The sequence below is a fragment of the Poeciliopsis prolifica genome, unplaced genomic scaffold (genome assembly GCF_027474105.1).
Source record: "Poeciliopsis prolifica strain line A6 unplaced genomic scaffold, Auburn_PproV2 SCAFFOLD002, whole genome shotgun sequence".
Taxonomy (NCBI): domain Eukaryota; kingdom Metazoa; phylum Chordata; class Actinopteri; order Cyprinodontiformes; family Poeciliidae; genus Poeciliopsis; species Poeciliopsis prolifica.
This window is the reverse complement of record NW_026562377.1, coordinates 2,911,008-2,927,432: the sequence shown is the minus strand read 5'-3', so window position 1 is coordinate 2,927,432 and position 16,425 is coordinate 2,911,008. Positions and strand designations below refer to the sequence as shown.

Here is a 16,425-nt window from a genome sequence, read left to right as displayed (position 1 = left end):
TGTGAAAATGTGGTGTGGAATTAAGTGTGTTACGGTTCAGTTAGAAGAAGAAAAAAAAGGCAAGCCACACATGAATTCCTCCAGATCACGAGTAGAGCAGGTGTTTATTTAGGTAATCAACCACTGCAGTGTTAGCTTAGCTGTTTGCAGCGGTGGCTAATCTACCGCAGCTTTTATTTATGATAGAAAATAAACTTAAATCCTAAGAACATGAAACTGTAACATACTGAATGTTCTGTTCTTTGTGTCTGAAATGTTAGAGTACTTCTTTGGTGTTGAATCCTGAAACATAAAGTATTGGTTTTTGCCCGTTGCCATGGCAACAAGTCTGCGCGTTGTTCAGCCGACACAAAGAATGCGAAAAATGTGATTTTGAGTTATCTTTCACAGTTTTTCACATTGTTTTTTCCTTTGCTGTTGCGTAAAGCGTTAATTGGTTGTACCTACATCTGTGGGTTTCATTTAATAAATGGAGTCATTCTACCGCAGCAGCGCCGCTTTATGACTGGCAAATAAAACAAGCCCTGTTTTTTCCCCTCCAGCGTTGTGCGCATGCGTGACATTTCCGTACATAAACTGTAACGTGTAAGGGGTTTATATATGTAATTATCTGATCTAACAGCACTTTACTGAAGTACTGAACCCCTTTTTGTTCTCCTCTTTATGTAATATTTTAGTACAAGTTTTTTCCATTTTATTCAGACGCTGTTAAAACTCTAGGTGGCGTTTTTTGACCTTTCGTAAGGTTATTTACAGCTCTCTCTCCCTCTCTCTGTCTCTGTCTCTGTCTTCTCCATCTGATTTCATTGTCACTCACTCCTGTGCCTTTGCCTTGTTTTATTGATGAAGCCAGGAAGGACATTTGGGAATTCAGTTTATTTCAGCCCTAGTTGCCTTGCATTCACACAGTTGCAGAAACATATTGCTGGCCTATTTTTCCCAGGTCTTTTCCCTCCGGAAGAGTTCGCTTCCTATGGTCACACACACATATTACCATTCAGATGTAACAGCAAGCATGAATTACAGAGAACTGGTTAGCAACACTCTCACCTAACTGTTTTGCTTGTCAAGCGTTTAAATATATGAATAGTGGTGCTTAATCTGAAAACACATTTTCACAAAGGTCAGGAGAGATGTTAATCTAGCCAAAACCAGTTTCTAGTCCAAATATCTTAGTACACTTCAAATATGACAAAAATAACTCATAAGTATTATTTCAGCAAGATATAGGAGCTCATTTTAAGTAAAAAAATTCTTACTTTGATTAAAACACACTAGTTTCACTGGCAGATTGGGAAGAATGTCTTATTTTTTTATTTATTTTTTTAATCAATATTAAGAAGTTATTGACTTAAAAAAGCTCATAAATTGCTGAAAAGTAAGTCGTAAGTTTACTTTGTCTTATTTCAAGTATATTAAGGTATTGGCAGTGGAAAATACGTCTAAATATTTGGTAATATTTTGGGTTTTTCTATTGTAACAACTAACACTGTTAACAGAGAAGTTATTAGTGCCAATATCTTAACAGAACACTAATTAGGAAAAACCTACTTGTTGAATGGATCATTGTCCCAAAAGACTGTTGTTCACTGCAAAAACACAAAATCCTACTAAGCACCTTCAGTCGAGTTTCTAGTGTACATATAGTACATTTAACTTGTAAGTAATTTTTAAGGGAGATATAAGAGCTTGTTTTGAGTCAATACATTTTTTAATACTGATTTAATAAAACGTACTAGTTCCACTGCCAGATTATTTCACTTATAGGACATTTTTCAATGTTTGAAGTGAAATAATCTGTTCGTGGAACTTACAACAGTTTTAGAATTTCTGAGGGATTATTGACTTAAAAGAAGCTCCTAGATCGTCCTTAAAAGTTACTTGTTTTGTTTTATTTCAAATGTACTAAGACATTTTCACTAGAAATTACATCAAACGTACTTGGTGATAATTTGTGTTTTTGCAGCGTAATCTGCCAGCGCATTAAATTTAGTCTGTGAATATCTGTTTCTTTTGTTTCCAGAGCTTTGTTCGACTACGATGGAAGTGCTGCAGATCTGAGTGCGCCCAATCAGGCCCTGCCGTTCGGCTTTGGGGACATCCTCCATGTGAGCAGCGCTGGCGAGGAGGAGTGGTGGCCCGCCCGCCACCTCAGCCCCTCGCCCCCAAACTGCCCTGAAGTCGGACTCATCCCCAGCCGAAGGAGGTCAGAGCGCTAAGGGGTTCAGAAGACATCGGTGGGGTTCACAGATTGGGTAGCTGATGGTATTACAGTGTTTCTCAAACTTTTTCAGACCGAGGAACACTTACCCCATTTTACACTCACAAACCGCCTCACTTAACACAACATCTTAATTTATACAACCTGACACAAAAAGATTATCCCCCTGATGTGACTGGCCACAATAAGACTGTGAAGAAATCTACCGGGGACATTTTGAGTTATTTGCATGACAGAAAAGACAAGGAAAGCAAAAAAGTTCTTCACTAAGTGTTGCGTGCACTAATAATGCACATTTGTAATGGAAATGCAGCTTTTTTTCTGTCTAAACTACAAATAGAATTTGGACTGAAGAGACTTTTAAGGAACATTTATGTCCAGTTTTCTTTCGCCCTTCAAGGGCAAGAAGATGTGTTAAATCTCAAAATATCCCATTCTGGAGTCAGAAGCTTTTACCTGTAAAAGGGAACGTTTAAATAATGCATAGAAGCCAGTTGGAAATGATGGCAGCAGTGCAGAAGACTCGATTAAATAGTCGGAGGAATCCAAACCCCTGAAAGGAAGGAAAATTATTATAAACAGGGCGAAGTTTAGAGCCAATATACGTCTTTTTTGTTGTTGTTGTTTTTTTTTAACAAATCTGTTACATTTACTCAGTGCTTCTCAATTATTTTCCGTTACGCCCCTCCTAGCAAGAAGAAAACTATTCGCGCCCCCCACTCCCCACCGTGACTATCCATCTCTGCATAAAATTTTTTCCTTAACATTTTTTTTTTTCGCTGAAAAAACTCTGGCGGCTTATTCGCGTGATTGGGATGTAACGTGTTTAAGTGACGCGCTAATTTATTTGGCTTCATGCTGTCCGCTGCGAGCATTTTTAGACACAGCAAACACACCGGTCTTTCCTCTTCTCCAACTGTAGTCACAGTGAAGCCAAGCGCTAAATACGCTTCGTCGTATTTCTTCTTAGCTTTCGGTTGACTTTCTGTTGTCTCATTATCTTTGTCTCTCTCCGCTTTTCTTTTCATCCCTGTGAAAAACTTTTTCATGTTGGGGGTTGTTGAATAACGGAGGCCATAGACAGAACGCAGTCGGAGCTTTTTGTTGACTTAACACTGCTAACCAAGGCAAACCTGTTGTCTTGTAAGTCGTAAAATGTTGCACTGTCGCAAACGTGACAGAAGTAACAATGAGAGCGCCACTGCCACCTACTGTGCGCAATTACACTTTATACTAGTTCGGCCAAAAAAAAAAAAAAAAGCCTGTTCCCCAGGATCACACGCGCCCCCCCAGCTATCGCACCGCGCCCCCCAAAGGGGGCCCGCCCCACTATTTGAGAAGCACTGCATTTACTCAATTACATTGAGTAGCTTTAAAAAAAAACTTTCAGTAGTATTTTTACTAATCTGTACTTTTTATATTTACTTCAGTCATTTTATTGTAAAGTATTTCTATTCTCAGTTGAGTAAACTTTCTGGATTTTCTACCCGCTAAATGAAAATCAAACATGTTTTAACCCAAAATTCACCAAATACAGACACACACCTGCAGTTTTTGTTAAGATTTTATAAGTTTTTCTATTCAAAGAAACTGATTTGGAAAAAAAAATAATTTGCCTGATTTTGTTTTTCTTTTTTTTATTTATGTGATTTATTGTCATTTTCATCCTTAAAATACCAAAATTTTCACTTAACTTTATATTTGGTCCATCTGATGGGTAATTTTCAAATGTTAAATGATTGAAACAAACTGATTTTAATTTAAGTCAGTGCTAGTAGGAGAAAAATAAAGAAACTGAAATTGAATAAAAATAGGGTGACTATCTTTGTCAAACATGTAAAAAATCGACTTAAACTTTCCTTCAAAATAAACAATAAAGCATAGAACTTGCCTGAATAGATCCGCCCTTTTGGGCACACGTTAAAAATGATTCACTTTTCTTGCAGAATATTTTTTCAAAATCCTAAAGTGTCTTGAAGTTGATTTTTGGTAGATGTGGGTCAGAACGTGTAAATGACACCCAGCAAATCTGATCTGACAAGGGCGACAGTTACATAAAAAGAAAAGGCAAATGTGTTCTGGCATGTACTTCTGTGTAAAGAATCTACGTCTGAAATGTTTTCTGACTTTATCTTTAAGAAATAACACATCTATTAGAAACTCTTCTTTGCTCATAACCGTTTAGGAAAACATCTGGACTGGACTTTTAGGTTTCAACAGTACAGAGTTGCATGAATTCAGGGTTTATTAAAATATTAAATTAGATGTAGATGTAATTCTTCAACACCTGGAAGAATTTTACCTGCAACTTAAAATTTTCACTTTTATTTTGTTGATTTTGTAGCAGATAGAAAATTTATGAAGCTGCAAATTTTACAGAAGTTTGGAGAATTTTTTCTAATGCACAATGAATGGTTGTCAATTCCCTTTTGTTATGTATTTTATTATTTTATTCCGATGATGCAAACACATGCTTTCCAACAATAAATACTTTATCTTTGAACCGAGCTCACTCAACCTTTCCCTCAGTTTCTTTAGACTTGATTTACTTTTATGTAAAATGTAATTTGTCAATTTATTCAGTGTCGTTATCATCAGATAAATTCATCTGAGAAGAAAGCTAAAAAAATCCTCCTTGTCTTGGTGACGCCATTTCCTCAGGCGACTCACAGATGCTGACAGGTTTCTGAGGTGTGAGGAGTCTGTTTGCAAGAGCCATGTTTCCAAGTGTGGCACAGAGGCAGGTGACAAGGAGGGAGGAATGTGAAGTGTTATGGGCTGAGAGGAAGAGAAGGGAGGACGTGTCGGAGGCCAGTGAGGCGAGGATGAGAGGAAACGGGCAGCAGAGGAGGGATTGTCACCCTGATGTTTGACGGAGTGGCTGAGGTTACTAACTGACTAGCCGCTTCGCTAACAGTGTCAACAATGACGCATTTAACTTCATTTAACTTTATTTAAACTTATTAGAAAAAAATATAAAGGTGTTTGTCATGTTGGCCAAATTTCTTGACTGAAAAAATCCTGCAGCAATTGCATGTTTTTTTATTTTTATTTTGGAAAAGGATGTTATTCATTGTAATTAAAAAATTTAACAACAGACTTTTAAAGCTCAGAAAATGTTTCTGCTTTTTATAGAACATTTTGGTGGTTAATTTGAAAATGTGAGTTATTTATGTGAAAAGTTTCAACTGGCTAAACTCAAAAATATACTCATTTTTCAAGAAAATTTGTTTGTGGTAAATTTTAGACTTTTCAAGTTCAGAAACTTCCAAGATTTTTCTAGCAAATTTTCAACTTTTTAATCTAAAAAATTTTCTATTTTATCTAGTAAATTTCTGGCTTTTCAAATTAAAAAATTTCCTTGTATGGTATAGAAAATTTCCAAGATTGATCGAAAATGTTGAAATATGGTACTCTTAAAACTCAGGTATGTCCATGTTTTTTCTAGAAATACTAATTTAAAAAAAAAAGTTTTTCTAGCAATTTTTGACTTTTCAGACTCAGAAATGTTCCAGTAAAAAAAAAGTGAGTTTTTTGTTGAAAATGTACTCCTCCTTTTTTTACAATGCCCCTAATGCGCTTGTTTGATGAGATTTGTTTTACTTCTTTTAGCTTCTTAAAGAAAGCATTAATTTCTTCTCTTTTAGTGCTGATTTCTGTTTTTGCTCATTTTGTTTCCCTCACAGAGCAGAGAAGAAAGAAAGGTCGAGGCTAAAGATGGTCAGAGTGTCGAGGTCTCAGGACAGATCGGTGAGTTTGTGCATCTCAAGCTGATGCTAAAAGTTTGGCCAATTTAACCCGACTGTCGCTGCACATTTTGTGAGCAATTTAATCAGTAGTTTGATTCCAACTTTGTAAAAGTTGTCATTTTGCCTGAAATGGTTCCAACTTCCAGCAAAAACCCGAAACCAAAGTGTTGATAAAATGTAAGAAAAGACTTTCTTTTCATATAAAAAGTGAATATTTTTCTAAATAAACTCTCGTGCTTTAAGTGTTACGTTTAAGTAAAACTTACTAATTTCTGTCTACTTATTTGTTCTCAGTTACCCAGTATTCCAAAACAAAAAACAGCTTCAAAATAAAGCAACTCAACAAGTTATAATTTAAATAGTTCATAACTTGTATTGGGAACCATTTCAATAAATCAGTGTTTATGAGAAATTTTATTTAGAGCAGTTACTCATTAAAGCTTCTGTATGTAAAACCTTAAATGTTTGTAAAAGTGCAGCAGAGATCAGATCAGTCAGACTGAACAAAACTCGTATCTAAGCAACATTTGAATTTTAGTTTTACTTTTCAATAGTCTGCTTACGGGGAATAAAACGTATTTGATGTTCATTACTAGTCATTTTTGGTCCTACAGCTTGAATGTGATTTAAAATCGTTTAAGCCATATTTTGCGCTACATTTCACAGTAACTTTGCCGACCGCCCCAAAATAGATTTTCCTGTTCATGAGAGGAGATTGAAATGAAGCTAAACTCTGTGGACTATCTTCCATTATTTTTGAAATGACCAACATGCCAGTTGTTTCTGATGTTCTATGGTCAATTTTCTTTTTAAATATGCTTCAAAAACACATTTCCAGAAAGAAGCAGACTTCTTCCTGGAAATGTTTTCGTTTTACTTTTTCACTTTGTACTTTGTTATGGAGGTACTTATTTTTATGCAAAATTCACATTTTGGACCCTTTTGTATGTCCATTTGGATTCCTTCTACTTCTAAAAACAGCTATGGCGCTCGGTTTTTGGCAGTAAGTTGATGTTTTTTGGTGTTTGAAAAATAACCCATTTCAAAAGCCTCCGGCTTACAGTCATGGTACCCCGTTACCATGTGAATCCCAGTGAATCCCAGCCCGTTCACTGTCCTGGAGCAACCCAAGCAGAGCTCCAGGACATTTAATCAGCTGGTTGTACTACTGTATGAGCTGTACAATGGCTGCTGGAAAGGATAACTGTTATGTTGTCTTATCATCCAAAAACGACTTATTGCATTCTAGTTGGTTATGCAGGAGGCTCCACTTCTGCTTTTCAAACATGTACAGTTGTATAGTTACTCATCTGTTTGCAGCCATTTTCACGTGCGATTGTAAAAGTTGAGTTGGAGGGATGTTAAAGTGACAATAAGATTAAAATCTTATTAACTTAGAATGATATTGTGCAGAAATCCTGGCCTTACATGTTGAAGGAAACATAATAAGTCGCCTTTAAATGTTAGAAGTTGATCAGATCTGACGCTGCAGCTTGAGTGTGAAGATGAGCTCTTGACACGAGTTTAGCACAGCCTATTGATAGCACCGCGCTGTCGGCTCGATCTCACCCTTCTGTTTTCTTCACGCTGTACGAACTGGTGCGCCACGTGATGAAGAAATGATTATTAAAAATCATCACACCCTCACACACACTTCCTCTCTCGGTTATTTGCACAGCGGACTTTCAAATCGTGTTTCTGCTGACAACACACACACACACACACACACGCAGTTTCATTGTCCTGTGTGGTGATTAATGATCTCTTCTCTTTCCATCTCCTCCAGGATCAAGAGGATAAAGGTGAGCTACGTAACTATCGCTGACACCTGCTGGTCACTATGTGTAACTGCTTGTCCTGATACGATAGTTTTGTATGTTTTGATGGAGGATAGCCAATATTATTCCCCCAAAATAGTTCTAATTTGTCACTTTGTGGTGCAGTTTTCTAAATTAAATGGTATATTAGTGATAAAATTTATAGTTTGCTTTATTTTCATCCAACCAGACCTAATTTGTTTATTATTCCTGAGGAATCTTCTGCTTTATTTGTTTTCAATTAACTGAAATTTAGTTAAATTTTACACTTGTTTTGTTTTTCACAATGATTCCTTGTTAAATCAAGAAACAGTTCAAGTTTTATTTCTGTGCCTTGCAACACAGATGTTTTACTTCCATTTTTTATGTTCTGCAGATCTTCGTAAAAATAAAAATCTGCTGATACGAAAAAGGAAAGCTGCACAGAAGTCAAATAAATCATTTTTTATTACATCAGCACAACGCAGAGGCTGTCTCTGCTTTAAATGCAAGTTTCGCATTGTAGCACAGTCCTGTGCAGACTATTGTGCTAACATCAGCTTTGGTTAGTCAGAGCTGCATCAGTCAGAATTTTATTCTTGATAATTCAGACTGTTCTTCAGGAATAAGAAGTATAAAAATAATTCACTGCAAAAACACAAAGTCTTACTCAGTAATTTTGGTGTAGTGCCTACTGCAAATATCTTAGTACATTTGAAATAAGATAAAATTAACTTATAAGTAACTTTACTGTAAGAAGGAGCAAGTTTTGAGTCAATAACCCTTTAATATTGAGCAAATAAAATGCACTTATAACATGGAATAAATGTTTTATTATAAGATAAATAATCTTCCACTAGAACTGGGTTTCTTGTGCAAATATCTTAGCAGAAAACACAAAATTAACTTATAAGTAACGTTACTGTAAGATATAGTCTCTTGTTTTAAGTCAATATTTCTTTAATATTGATAAAAAAAACTATTAGTTGCATTGGTGGATTAATTCTGTTGAATTTATAACATGAGGGAAATGTTTTGTTACAAGTGAAAGAATCTGCCAGTGGAACAACAACGTTTTCATCAATATTAAGAGCTTATTTACTTAAAACAGGTTCCTAAGTTACTTGTGTTTGTTTTGTCTTATTTCAAATGCACCAAGATATTTTCACTAGTCACCAAAAATACAGAGTGAGGTTTTGTGTTTTTGCAGTGTTACTACTTAGAAAAGAGAAAAATGAGTTGAGTTACCAAACACCTTCTAAACTTTGGCTTTAAAATGGTTGTTCCTCCAGAAAACTGATGACTAAATATAAGACATTTTATTTGTGTAAGTTGTGGTTGTGCCCCTGTGTGTGTGTGTGTGTGTGTGTGTGTGTGTGTGTGGTGTGTGCGCGTGCGTGCGTGCGTGCGTGTGTGTGTTGACTCTGACCTGTCTTGTCCTTCCAGCGCTGGTAACCTCTGGCACCAGTGATAGTGAGAGTAGTTCCTGTAAGTGTAGACCCTCCTCTGTCCTCCATTTCTCCTCTACCTTTTCTCCGCTGCGCCTCGCTCTCCGTCCTCTTGTGTTTTCCATTCCGTCTGTCTGTGCGTGTGTGTTTCCCTCTGTGTGTTAATTATGTGCATGTGGGTCTTGTGGGCAACTCACATTTCTCTCTACTTTTCCAGACCTGCTGGAGAAGTTTTCTTTCCAAATGTAGGAGTTTGATGTGGTGTCAAAAATGTGATCAATAAGCCTTTAAAAATATTTGTTTCTGTTGAACAGCTGGCCAGGAGGAGATCCTCCTTACATACCAACCTGTTGTGCAGCAGGAAGGTACGTAAATGACTCTTATTTTATTTTTTGTTAAGCTTTTTTGAGTTATTTCTATGAAATATGAATCATTAAATCACCGGACAGCATCTGAGATACTTTTCCCCCCAAACAGAATCAGCTTCTGGTCGGGAACTCGGACAGAGAATCATTTAATTTTACATTTTTCCACTATATTACTATTTTTGTCTTTAATAATTTATTTTAGCTTATTGCACAACAAAAAATATTTAGATTTTTCTTTTTATTTCATAGTGAATAAGAGCACATTTATCAACAGACTTGTACACAAAACAACCGATTTGAGAGAAGTCAATTGGATTTTAACTAATTTATTAAACAGGATTTAAAATAGGAAACAAATTAAAAGAAATGAGAATAGGTTGAATTCTTTTTTATTCTGAGCCCAAAAGAATCTTCAAACTGGATTTCTTTTATTTAATAGCATATAAACAATTTTTAAGTTTTGTGGTTCATCAGACATCAGCAGTGAATTTATTTTGTGAAATGAGAAAGATTTTGTCAGATTCAGCCTGTTTTTGCTTTTTGCAATCAAACAAATGCCTTTTCATGGAAATAAACTTTATTCTTTTCATTGTTTTTCCCAGTTAATTACACACGGCCAGTCATCGTGCTTGGACCAATGAAAGATCGGGTCAATGATGACCTCATCTCTGAGTTTCCTGAAAAGTTTGGATCCTGCGTCCCACGTGAGTTTCTTGATTTCTTTTCAGTCAGTAATTCCTTCTTAGTTTTAGTTCATCTGTCAGAATGTTTCTCACTTTTAACATGGAAAATATGTTTTGTGAAAATCTGCCAGTGGAACGAGTTTTCTAAATCGGTATTAAGTAATTATTGATTTAAAACAAACTCTTGTATCTTTTTTCCTATTTCAAATGCTCAAAGATATTCACACTAGAAACCTGACAAAACATAATTTAGATTTTTGTGCTTGTGCAGCGTATTTCTTTTTTTGCCACACCTGAATCTGTCTGAATCCTGTCCTTGTTAGACACAACACGGCCACGAAGAGACTACGAGGTGGACGGCAGAGATTATCACTTCATGTCCTCCAGAGAGCTGATGGAGCGAGAGATTCAGGAACACAAGTTCATCGAGGCGGGACAGTACAACAACCACCTCTACGGGACCAGCATACAGTCTGTCAGAGAGGTCGCCGACAAGGTGAGGCCCGCTCAGAGCGCCGCGGGAGGAGGAGCGCGTTGAAGGCGGCTGATTGTCGGAGTCTTGGTCTCCTGCAGGGGAAACACTGCATCCTGGATGTTTCTGGGAATGCCATAAAGCGTCTCCAGATGGCGGGCCTCCACCCCATCGCTATCCTCCTTAGACCGCGAAATGTCGACAACATCCTGTGAGTAGCAGCTGCACTACATAACGAGGCTTTCGAACTGAAAGGCTTTACAGAGGAAGCGCTTCGTTTTCATTAGGACTGGACGATGAAAAATGTATCGCAGTGTAAGCGTTTCGTAGCAGTTGGTAGGTTTTCTGTTTTAAATGTCAGAAATAACTGGTGACATGACCTTTCATCCAGTTTTCTCCCCAAGCAATTATCAGACACAGTAGCAAAACCTTAAACTGCTGCTGCGCAGGTTACTTCATAGGTCGTTGCTAGGTAACCAAAAGTTACTCAGAAGGCTGTTGCTAAGTAACCAGAGTCAGTTGTTATTGTAGTAAACTAAAACTAATGATATGACAACAACTGAAATTAAGAAAACATTTTTGAAAAATAAAATATCAATTATTAACTAATTGGAAATATGTCCTGGATTACATTTATAAAACTAAAACATACAGAAATTATAGAAATAAAATCCTTTATTGTAGGTTTACTGCACCACAGCTCATTCCCTATTGGTTACAACCTCAAGTTTAGTTTAGTTAGACACCGACTCTTAACTAAAGTAAAATCCGGATTTGAACCTGCGTGTTTGCTCTCTCCAGAGAGATGAACAAGCGTTTGACAGAGGAACAGGCGAGGAAGGCCTTCGACAGAGGCATCAAGCTGGAGCAGGAGTTTGCAGAGTACTTCACCGGTTAGTCAACTTACACACACACACAAAAAAAATACAATGACATGAATGTGGCTTTTTATTTCAGACTTGTAATTTTTCTCATCTTTTCCTTGAATTTACTCCTTTATTTTTCTGTATAATGGCTGCTGGAAAAGACAAGTTTCATTCTTGACTTACTGTTCAGAAACTACTTGTTGCACTTTTGTGGGTTGTGCAGTAGGCTCCACTTCTGCTTTTCAAAGATGTATGGTCGTATAATTGCACTTTTAATTGCAAGCTATTGCAAGCTATTGCAATTAAAAGTTGCAGTTTTAATTGCAATAAAACTGCAACTTTTGTGGGCCGTGGATTTAGACGCCATGAAACAAAATAGGCAGAACTGACTAAAATTTCATTATCTAAGAATTTATTTATTTATTTTCTGCCTCCTCCTGCTCAGAAACAGCGTGTATTTCCTTTGTAACCCACTGATCTCTGTGTGTTTGTCTGTCTTGCAGCAATAGTCCACGGTTCTTCTCTAGAGGAAATTTACTCGCAGGTGAAGCAAATCATCGAGGAGCAGTCGGGTCCTTACATCTGGGTGACCACCAAGGAGCGACTCTGAACAAACACACACATGCATCCATGCACACACACACATTACTGTCTCTACGCTTCCCACTTGATTTTATTTTTTTGTACTATCAGCCTGCTTCCTCTGTTTCGCATTGCTGCACACACGTGTATTCACACAAGCACACGATGGCGGCGCGGCCGGGTCCGTCTGGGACGGCTCCTTCCTGCGGCGGGAGGACCTCGGGTCGGTCCGGCGGCCTCCGGGTGGATCTTCCTTCAGCTTGGTTCCTTAATGTTTAAGGAGTTGGTTCAAATCAAGGCAACTTGTACCATGATCTGATTTGTTTCACTACTGGTCTTCTTATTGTTGTTGTCGTTGTTGTTTTCATATTAACAAAGAGTAATGCATTCGTGTATCGGTTTGTAATGATACATGAGAATATTGTCACCAAGAGGCAGACTTTTGCACGCTGTAGCTTTAAGAGCATGTTTTTGGGACAAAAAATTTGATCTAACTCCCTGTCTGTCTTTCTGTATGTCATTCCACATGGCATTGGGTATTTTTAGAGTTTCTTTCTGTCTTTTTTTTTTTATATTTCTCATCCCTTCGTATCCTCATTTTCTCTTCCTACACTCTAAAATCCTCATATAGGAAGTGAAGATATTTATTGTAATTCTACGTTCCCTCATCACGCATTTCAGCATTAGACTGCAACAAAACAACTTAATTCTAGCAGGTATATTTGGTCTAGTTTACAGTGTAAATATCTTTGTACACTTGAAATAAGACAAAATTAACTTAGAAGTGGCTTTAGAGCAAAACACAGCAGCTTGTAAATAATTCCTTCATATTGATGAAAAGGTTCTGGTTCCGCTGGACAATTCTTTCATTCATAAAAAGACATTTTTCCAAAGTTATGAGGATAACAGGAAAAATGTATCATACATGAAATAATCTGCCGCTGGAACTTGTAGTTTTTCATCAACATTAAGAAATTAATTACATAAAACAAGATCCTATATTTTACTGAAATTTAGATATTTCTATTTCTAACTTAGTTTTGTCTTATTTCAAGTGTACTAAGAAACTAGACAGAAATACTTAAAGATTTTCTGTTTGCAGAAACCAAAGTGTTTATGAAAAATATTCATAACCTGACAACTTTAATTTTAAATTTAACAATTATATTTCCTTCATGCAATATAGAGAATTATATCAAAGTTTTGTAAGATATATTTGAAGCTTTGGGTTAATATTTTTTGCTAAATGATTAAAGTGGAAACTAATTAAAACTAGAAACTTGACCATAATTTTCACATCATTGTGAATATTTCCAGCAGAGGCTTCATGAGCAAAAACATGATGTTTGTTTCAAAAACAGTCATGATTTGTGTTTTTGTTGCTCCTACTTTGTTGTCTGTTATATTAAAGGTACCAAGACGAGTTTTAAATTCGGTTTTTAAAAATTCGGACGGGTCCGAAGTTCTCTAAAGAGACCGGAAGAGGCAGTTCAAAGCAAAGATTCGCCGTGTTTGGGAGGTTTTACTCGACATTGGAATATTGGGACGGGAAATTTGTTCTTCTAAATGAGGGGTGTCCAAAGTGTGCCGCGGGGGCCATTTGTGGCCCACTAACTGATTTTTTTGTGACAGAATGAAACAAAAATAGTTTATACTTTATTTTAATCGACATTAAAAATGATTTATATAATTTGTACTACACAAAGTATCCATGTTTTTACAATGAAGCTTGTGTGATAACGTTATAAATGATAACAGACTAACTATGGGGCACAAAATTTGAGTTTTATTCAATGTATTAAACTTAAACTTAGTTTTGGAAATAAATCCTTTTCTTATCACTGAGATCTAATTTGTTCAAGAATTTAAAAACGAATTGATTTAATCCAGATAATTATTTTTAGTGTTTTGATAATCAAAAATTAACATGAATTTCCTTCAATAAAATAAATAAATAATAACGTGGAGAACTTTATTTGGTTTATTTTTTCTTGTCCCACAAGTATTTTTGGCTTGACAAAAAGTTTGGACACCCCTAGGCTAAAGAATAAAAATGAAAACTAATTACGTTACTTTGTTTTCATGCTTGGTCAGTAAATATGCAGAGCTGGAAGGAAACTTGAATAACACATATAAAACCGGATTAATCTGACTTTTTATCAGCTTCAGAGGAAACATTTGAAAATCAGATATCAGAAGAGATTTCTTTACTTCATTATTTTTAAAAAGCAGGAAAACAATTTTGTCCCAAGATTTCTCCTTTTTCTGGCTTTACCTCAGACTTCCATCTCCTGCGCTCTCCGTGCACTTTGACCTTTATCAGCATAACGCCTCCTTCGTCTCTATCATCATCATCATCATCAGGACTCCTTCCCTGTAAATGTAGTTGCACTAATGAGGGCTGATTTCCTAAAGCATCTTGTGCGTCTTTGTGTTCAAACTTATGAAGATTTTGGTGAAGGTTGTTTTGTTTTTTTTCATCATTTTTAGCAAAGATATCAGATGTTCCATAAATATGAAAGTTTGTCATGAAAAAAAGTTTGACAGAGTTTTGGGCTCATGCTAAGAACATTTTAAAAAATCAAATTAAAAAAGTAAAGTTGAAATAACATGAAAATAAAGTTGTAGTATTATGAGACAGTTATAATATTATTGTAATTTTATGAGGAAAGTAAATTATATTAAGTTGCATTAGTAAAATCAAACTAAGTTTAACTGAGAATAAAGTCATTAAAAACATTCTCACATTATTTTAATTTTATTCTTGTACAACTGTATTTTGGTAATATTGCAACTTCATTCTAGTTTTATAATGTAAATAAAGTAATAAAGTCGTTCTAGTAAAGTAAAGATAATACAAGAATAAAATTAAAATAATATAATAAAGTAGTAATGTTACAAAAGTAAAGTCATTATCACTTTATTATTATATTTTAAGTTTACTCTTGTACGACTTTATTCTCGTAATTTTATGAGAAGAATAAAATTAGTGATATTAATAACTATAAAATGGTATTAAAGTCAGAATAAGATGAGAATGAGTCTTGATATTATGACTTTATTCTCATATTACTACAACTTTTTTCTTCTAAGTTTTATTTTTTCTTGGTCTGTTGTCATAAATCCACTGTATGTATGTTTTTTATTGAGTTTGTATTTTATTTTTTGGTGACGTTGTACTTTTATTTTGTATTTCACTGGGTGAGTGACCTCAGCACGACTTGCTTTGCTTCTCGCCTCCATCAAAAGCAGCTGCATCGTGACGGGACGCGTGAAAATAACCCGAAATGTGACGATCAGCTGCTGAAATTCAGGATGCTTTTGAAGACCCAGCCCTCTGCTTGTATGGACCTCGTCAGCCACCGTCTCCCCTTAATCCACGTTAATCCCTCCAGGCTGACTGGAGGACAGAGGCGTGCAGAGAAACCACCAACTTTCACCACATTTTGAGAGCTTTAATGTTTCCTCTGTTCTTCTGGATTTATGTTTCCTCCCTTGTTAATCCCAGTAGATTATTTGTAACCGTCGGCTGAGAGAACAGGAAGCTCCGTACGGCTCTGCCTGCGTGTTTCAGCCGGGGGACTATGCCACTGTTTGTTAGAGTAAAGCACCGATGCAAAGAATCTATTAAAGAGATGTATCTATATCTAACATAATATAATATTTATCCCTGCTCTAACTGCCTATTTTGGTACAAAAATAAACAAAAGGCTTTATTGAGCTTTACTGCAGTCCCTTTAAATGTGACAAGAGATGACTCTTCCTTCCTTTTTCTCTATCAAATGCATAAAAATGTTGATATTTTCCTTTCATTTCACATTACTGTGCATTTGCAGTGAGATTTTGAATGATAATTAACTTTTTGGTGGTAGTTCAGTTGAAAATTTGCAGTTTTTTTCATCCAGAGTTTCTCGGCGGCCATTTGTGAACAATTTTTTAAAAATGCAGCTAAAAAATTGTTCACAAGTTTAATCGACAGATGCAAATGGAAACAATGTAAAGCGTTTGTCTTCTATAATGAAGCCTTAAGAAAAGGTAAAACAATGTTTTACCTGCAGAGTTTTACAGAAATGATAAATCAAATATCTGCTTTTATTTAATTTACTAGCCTTGACTAAATATAAGAAATGTTTTTAAACAAAGTGACTCGAATCCTGTTCCTGACAGCTGATGTAGATTTATAAAAACTAACAAAGTAGCAAATGTCCACTAGTCTCAGAAATTTTCTACAAGAAACCTT

General features: G+C 35.8%; 1 protein-coding gene across 10 annotated transcripts in view; it reads left to right on the top strand.

Annotated features, from left to right (window-relative positions):
• Positions 1-15,911, top strand: part of LOC129373265 (discs large homolog 1-like protein) — a 113,555-nt gene extending 97,644 nt beyond the window's left edge. For all 10 annotated transcript variants that reach the window (XM_055051124.1, XM_055051151.1, XM_055051160.1 and 7 more), the window contains 10 exons: positions 2,024-2,206; positions 5,908-5,971; positions 7,757-7,772; positions 9,213-9,254; positions 9,529-9,579; positions 10,185-10,286; positions 10,589-10,761; positions 10,839-10,948; positions 11,539-11,630; positions 12,107-15,911. In XM_055051124.1, the coding sequence (XP_054907099.1) occupies positions 2,024-2,206; positions 5,908-5,971; positions 7,757-7,772; positions 9,213-9,254; positions 9,529-9,579; positions 10,185-10,286; positions 10,589-10,761; positions 10,839-10,948; positions 11,539-11,630; positions 12,107-12,213 (940 nt within the window). In that variant the 3' untranslated portion in view covers positions 12,214-15,911. The remainder of the gene's footprint in view (positions 1-2,023; positions 2,207-5,907; positions 5,972-7,756; positions 7,773-9,212; positions 9,255-9,528; positions 9,580-10,184; positions 10,287-10,588; positions 10,762-10,838; positions 10,949-11,538; positions 11,631-12,106) is intronic.
• Positions 15,912-16,425: the final 514 nt, after the last annotated feature.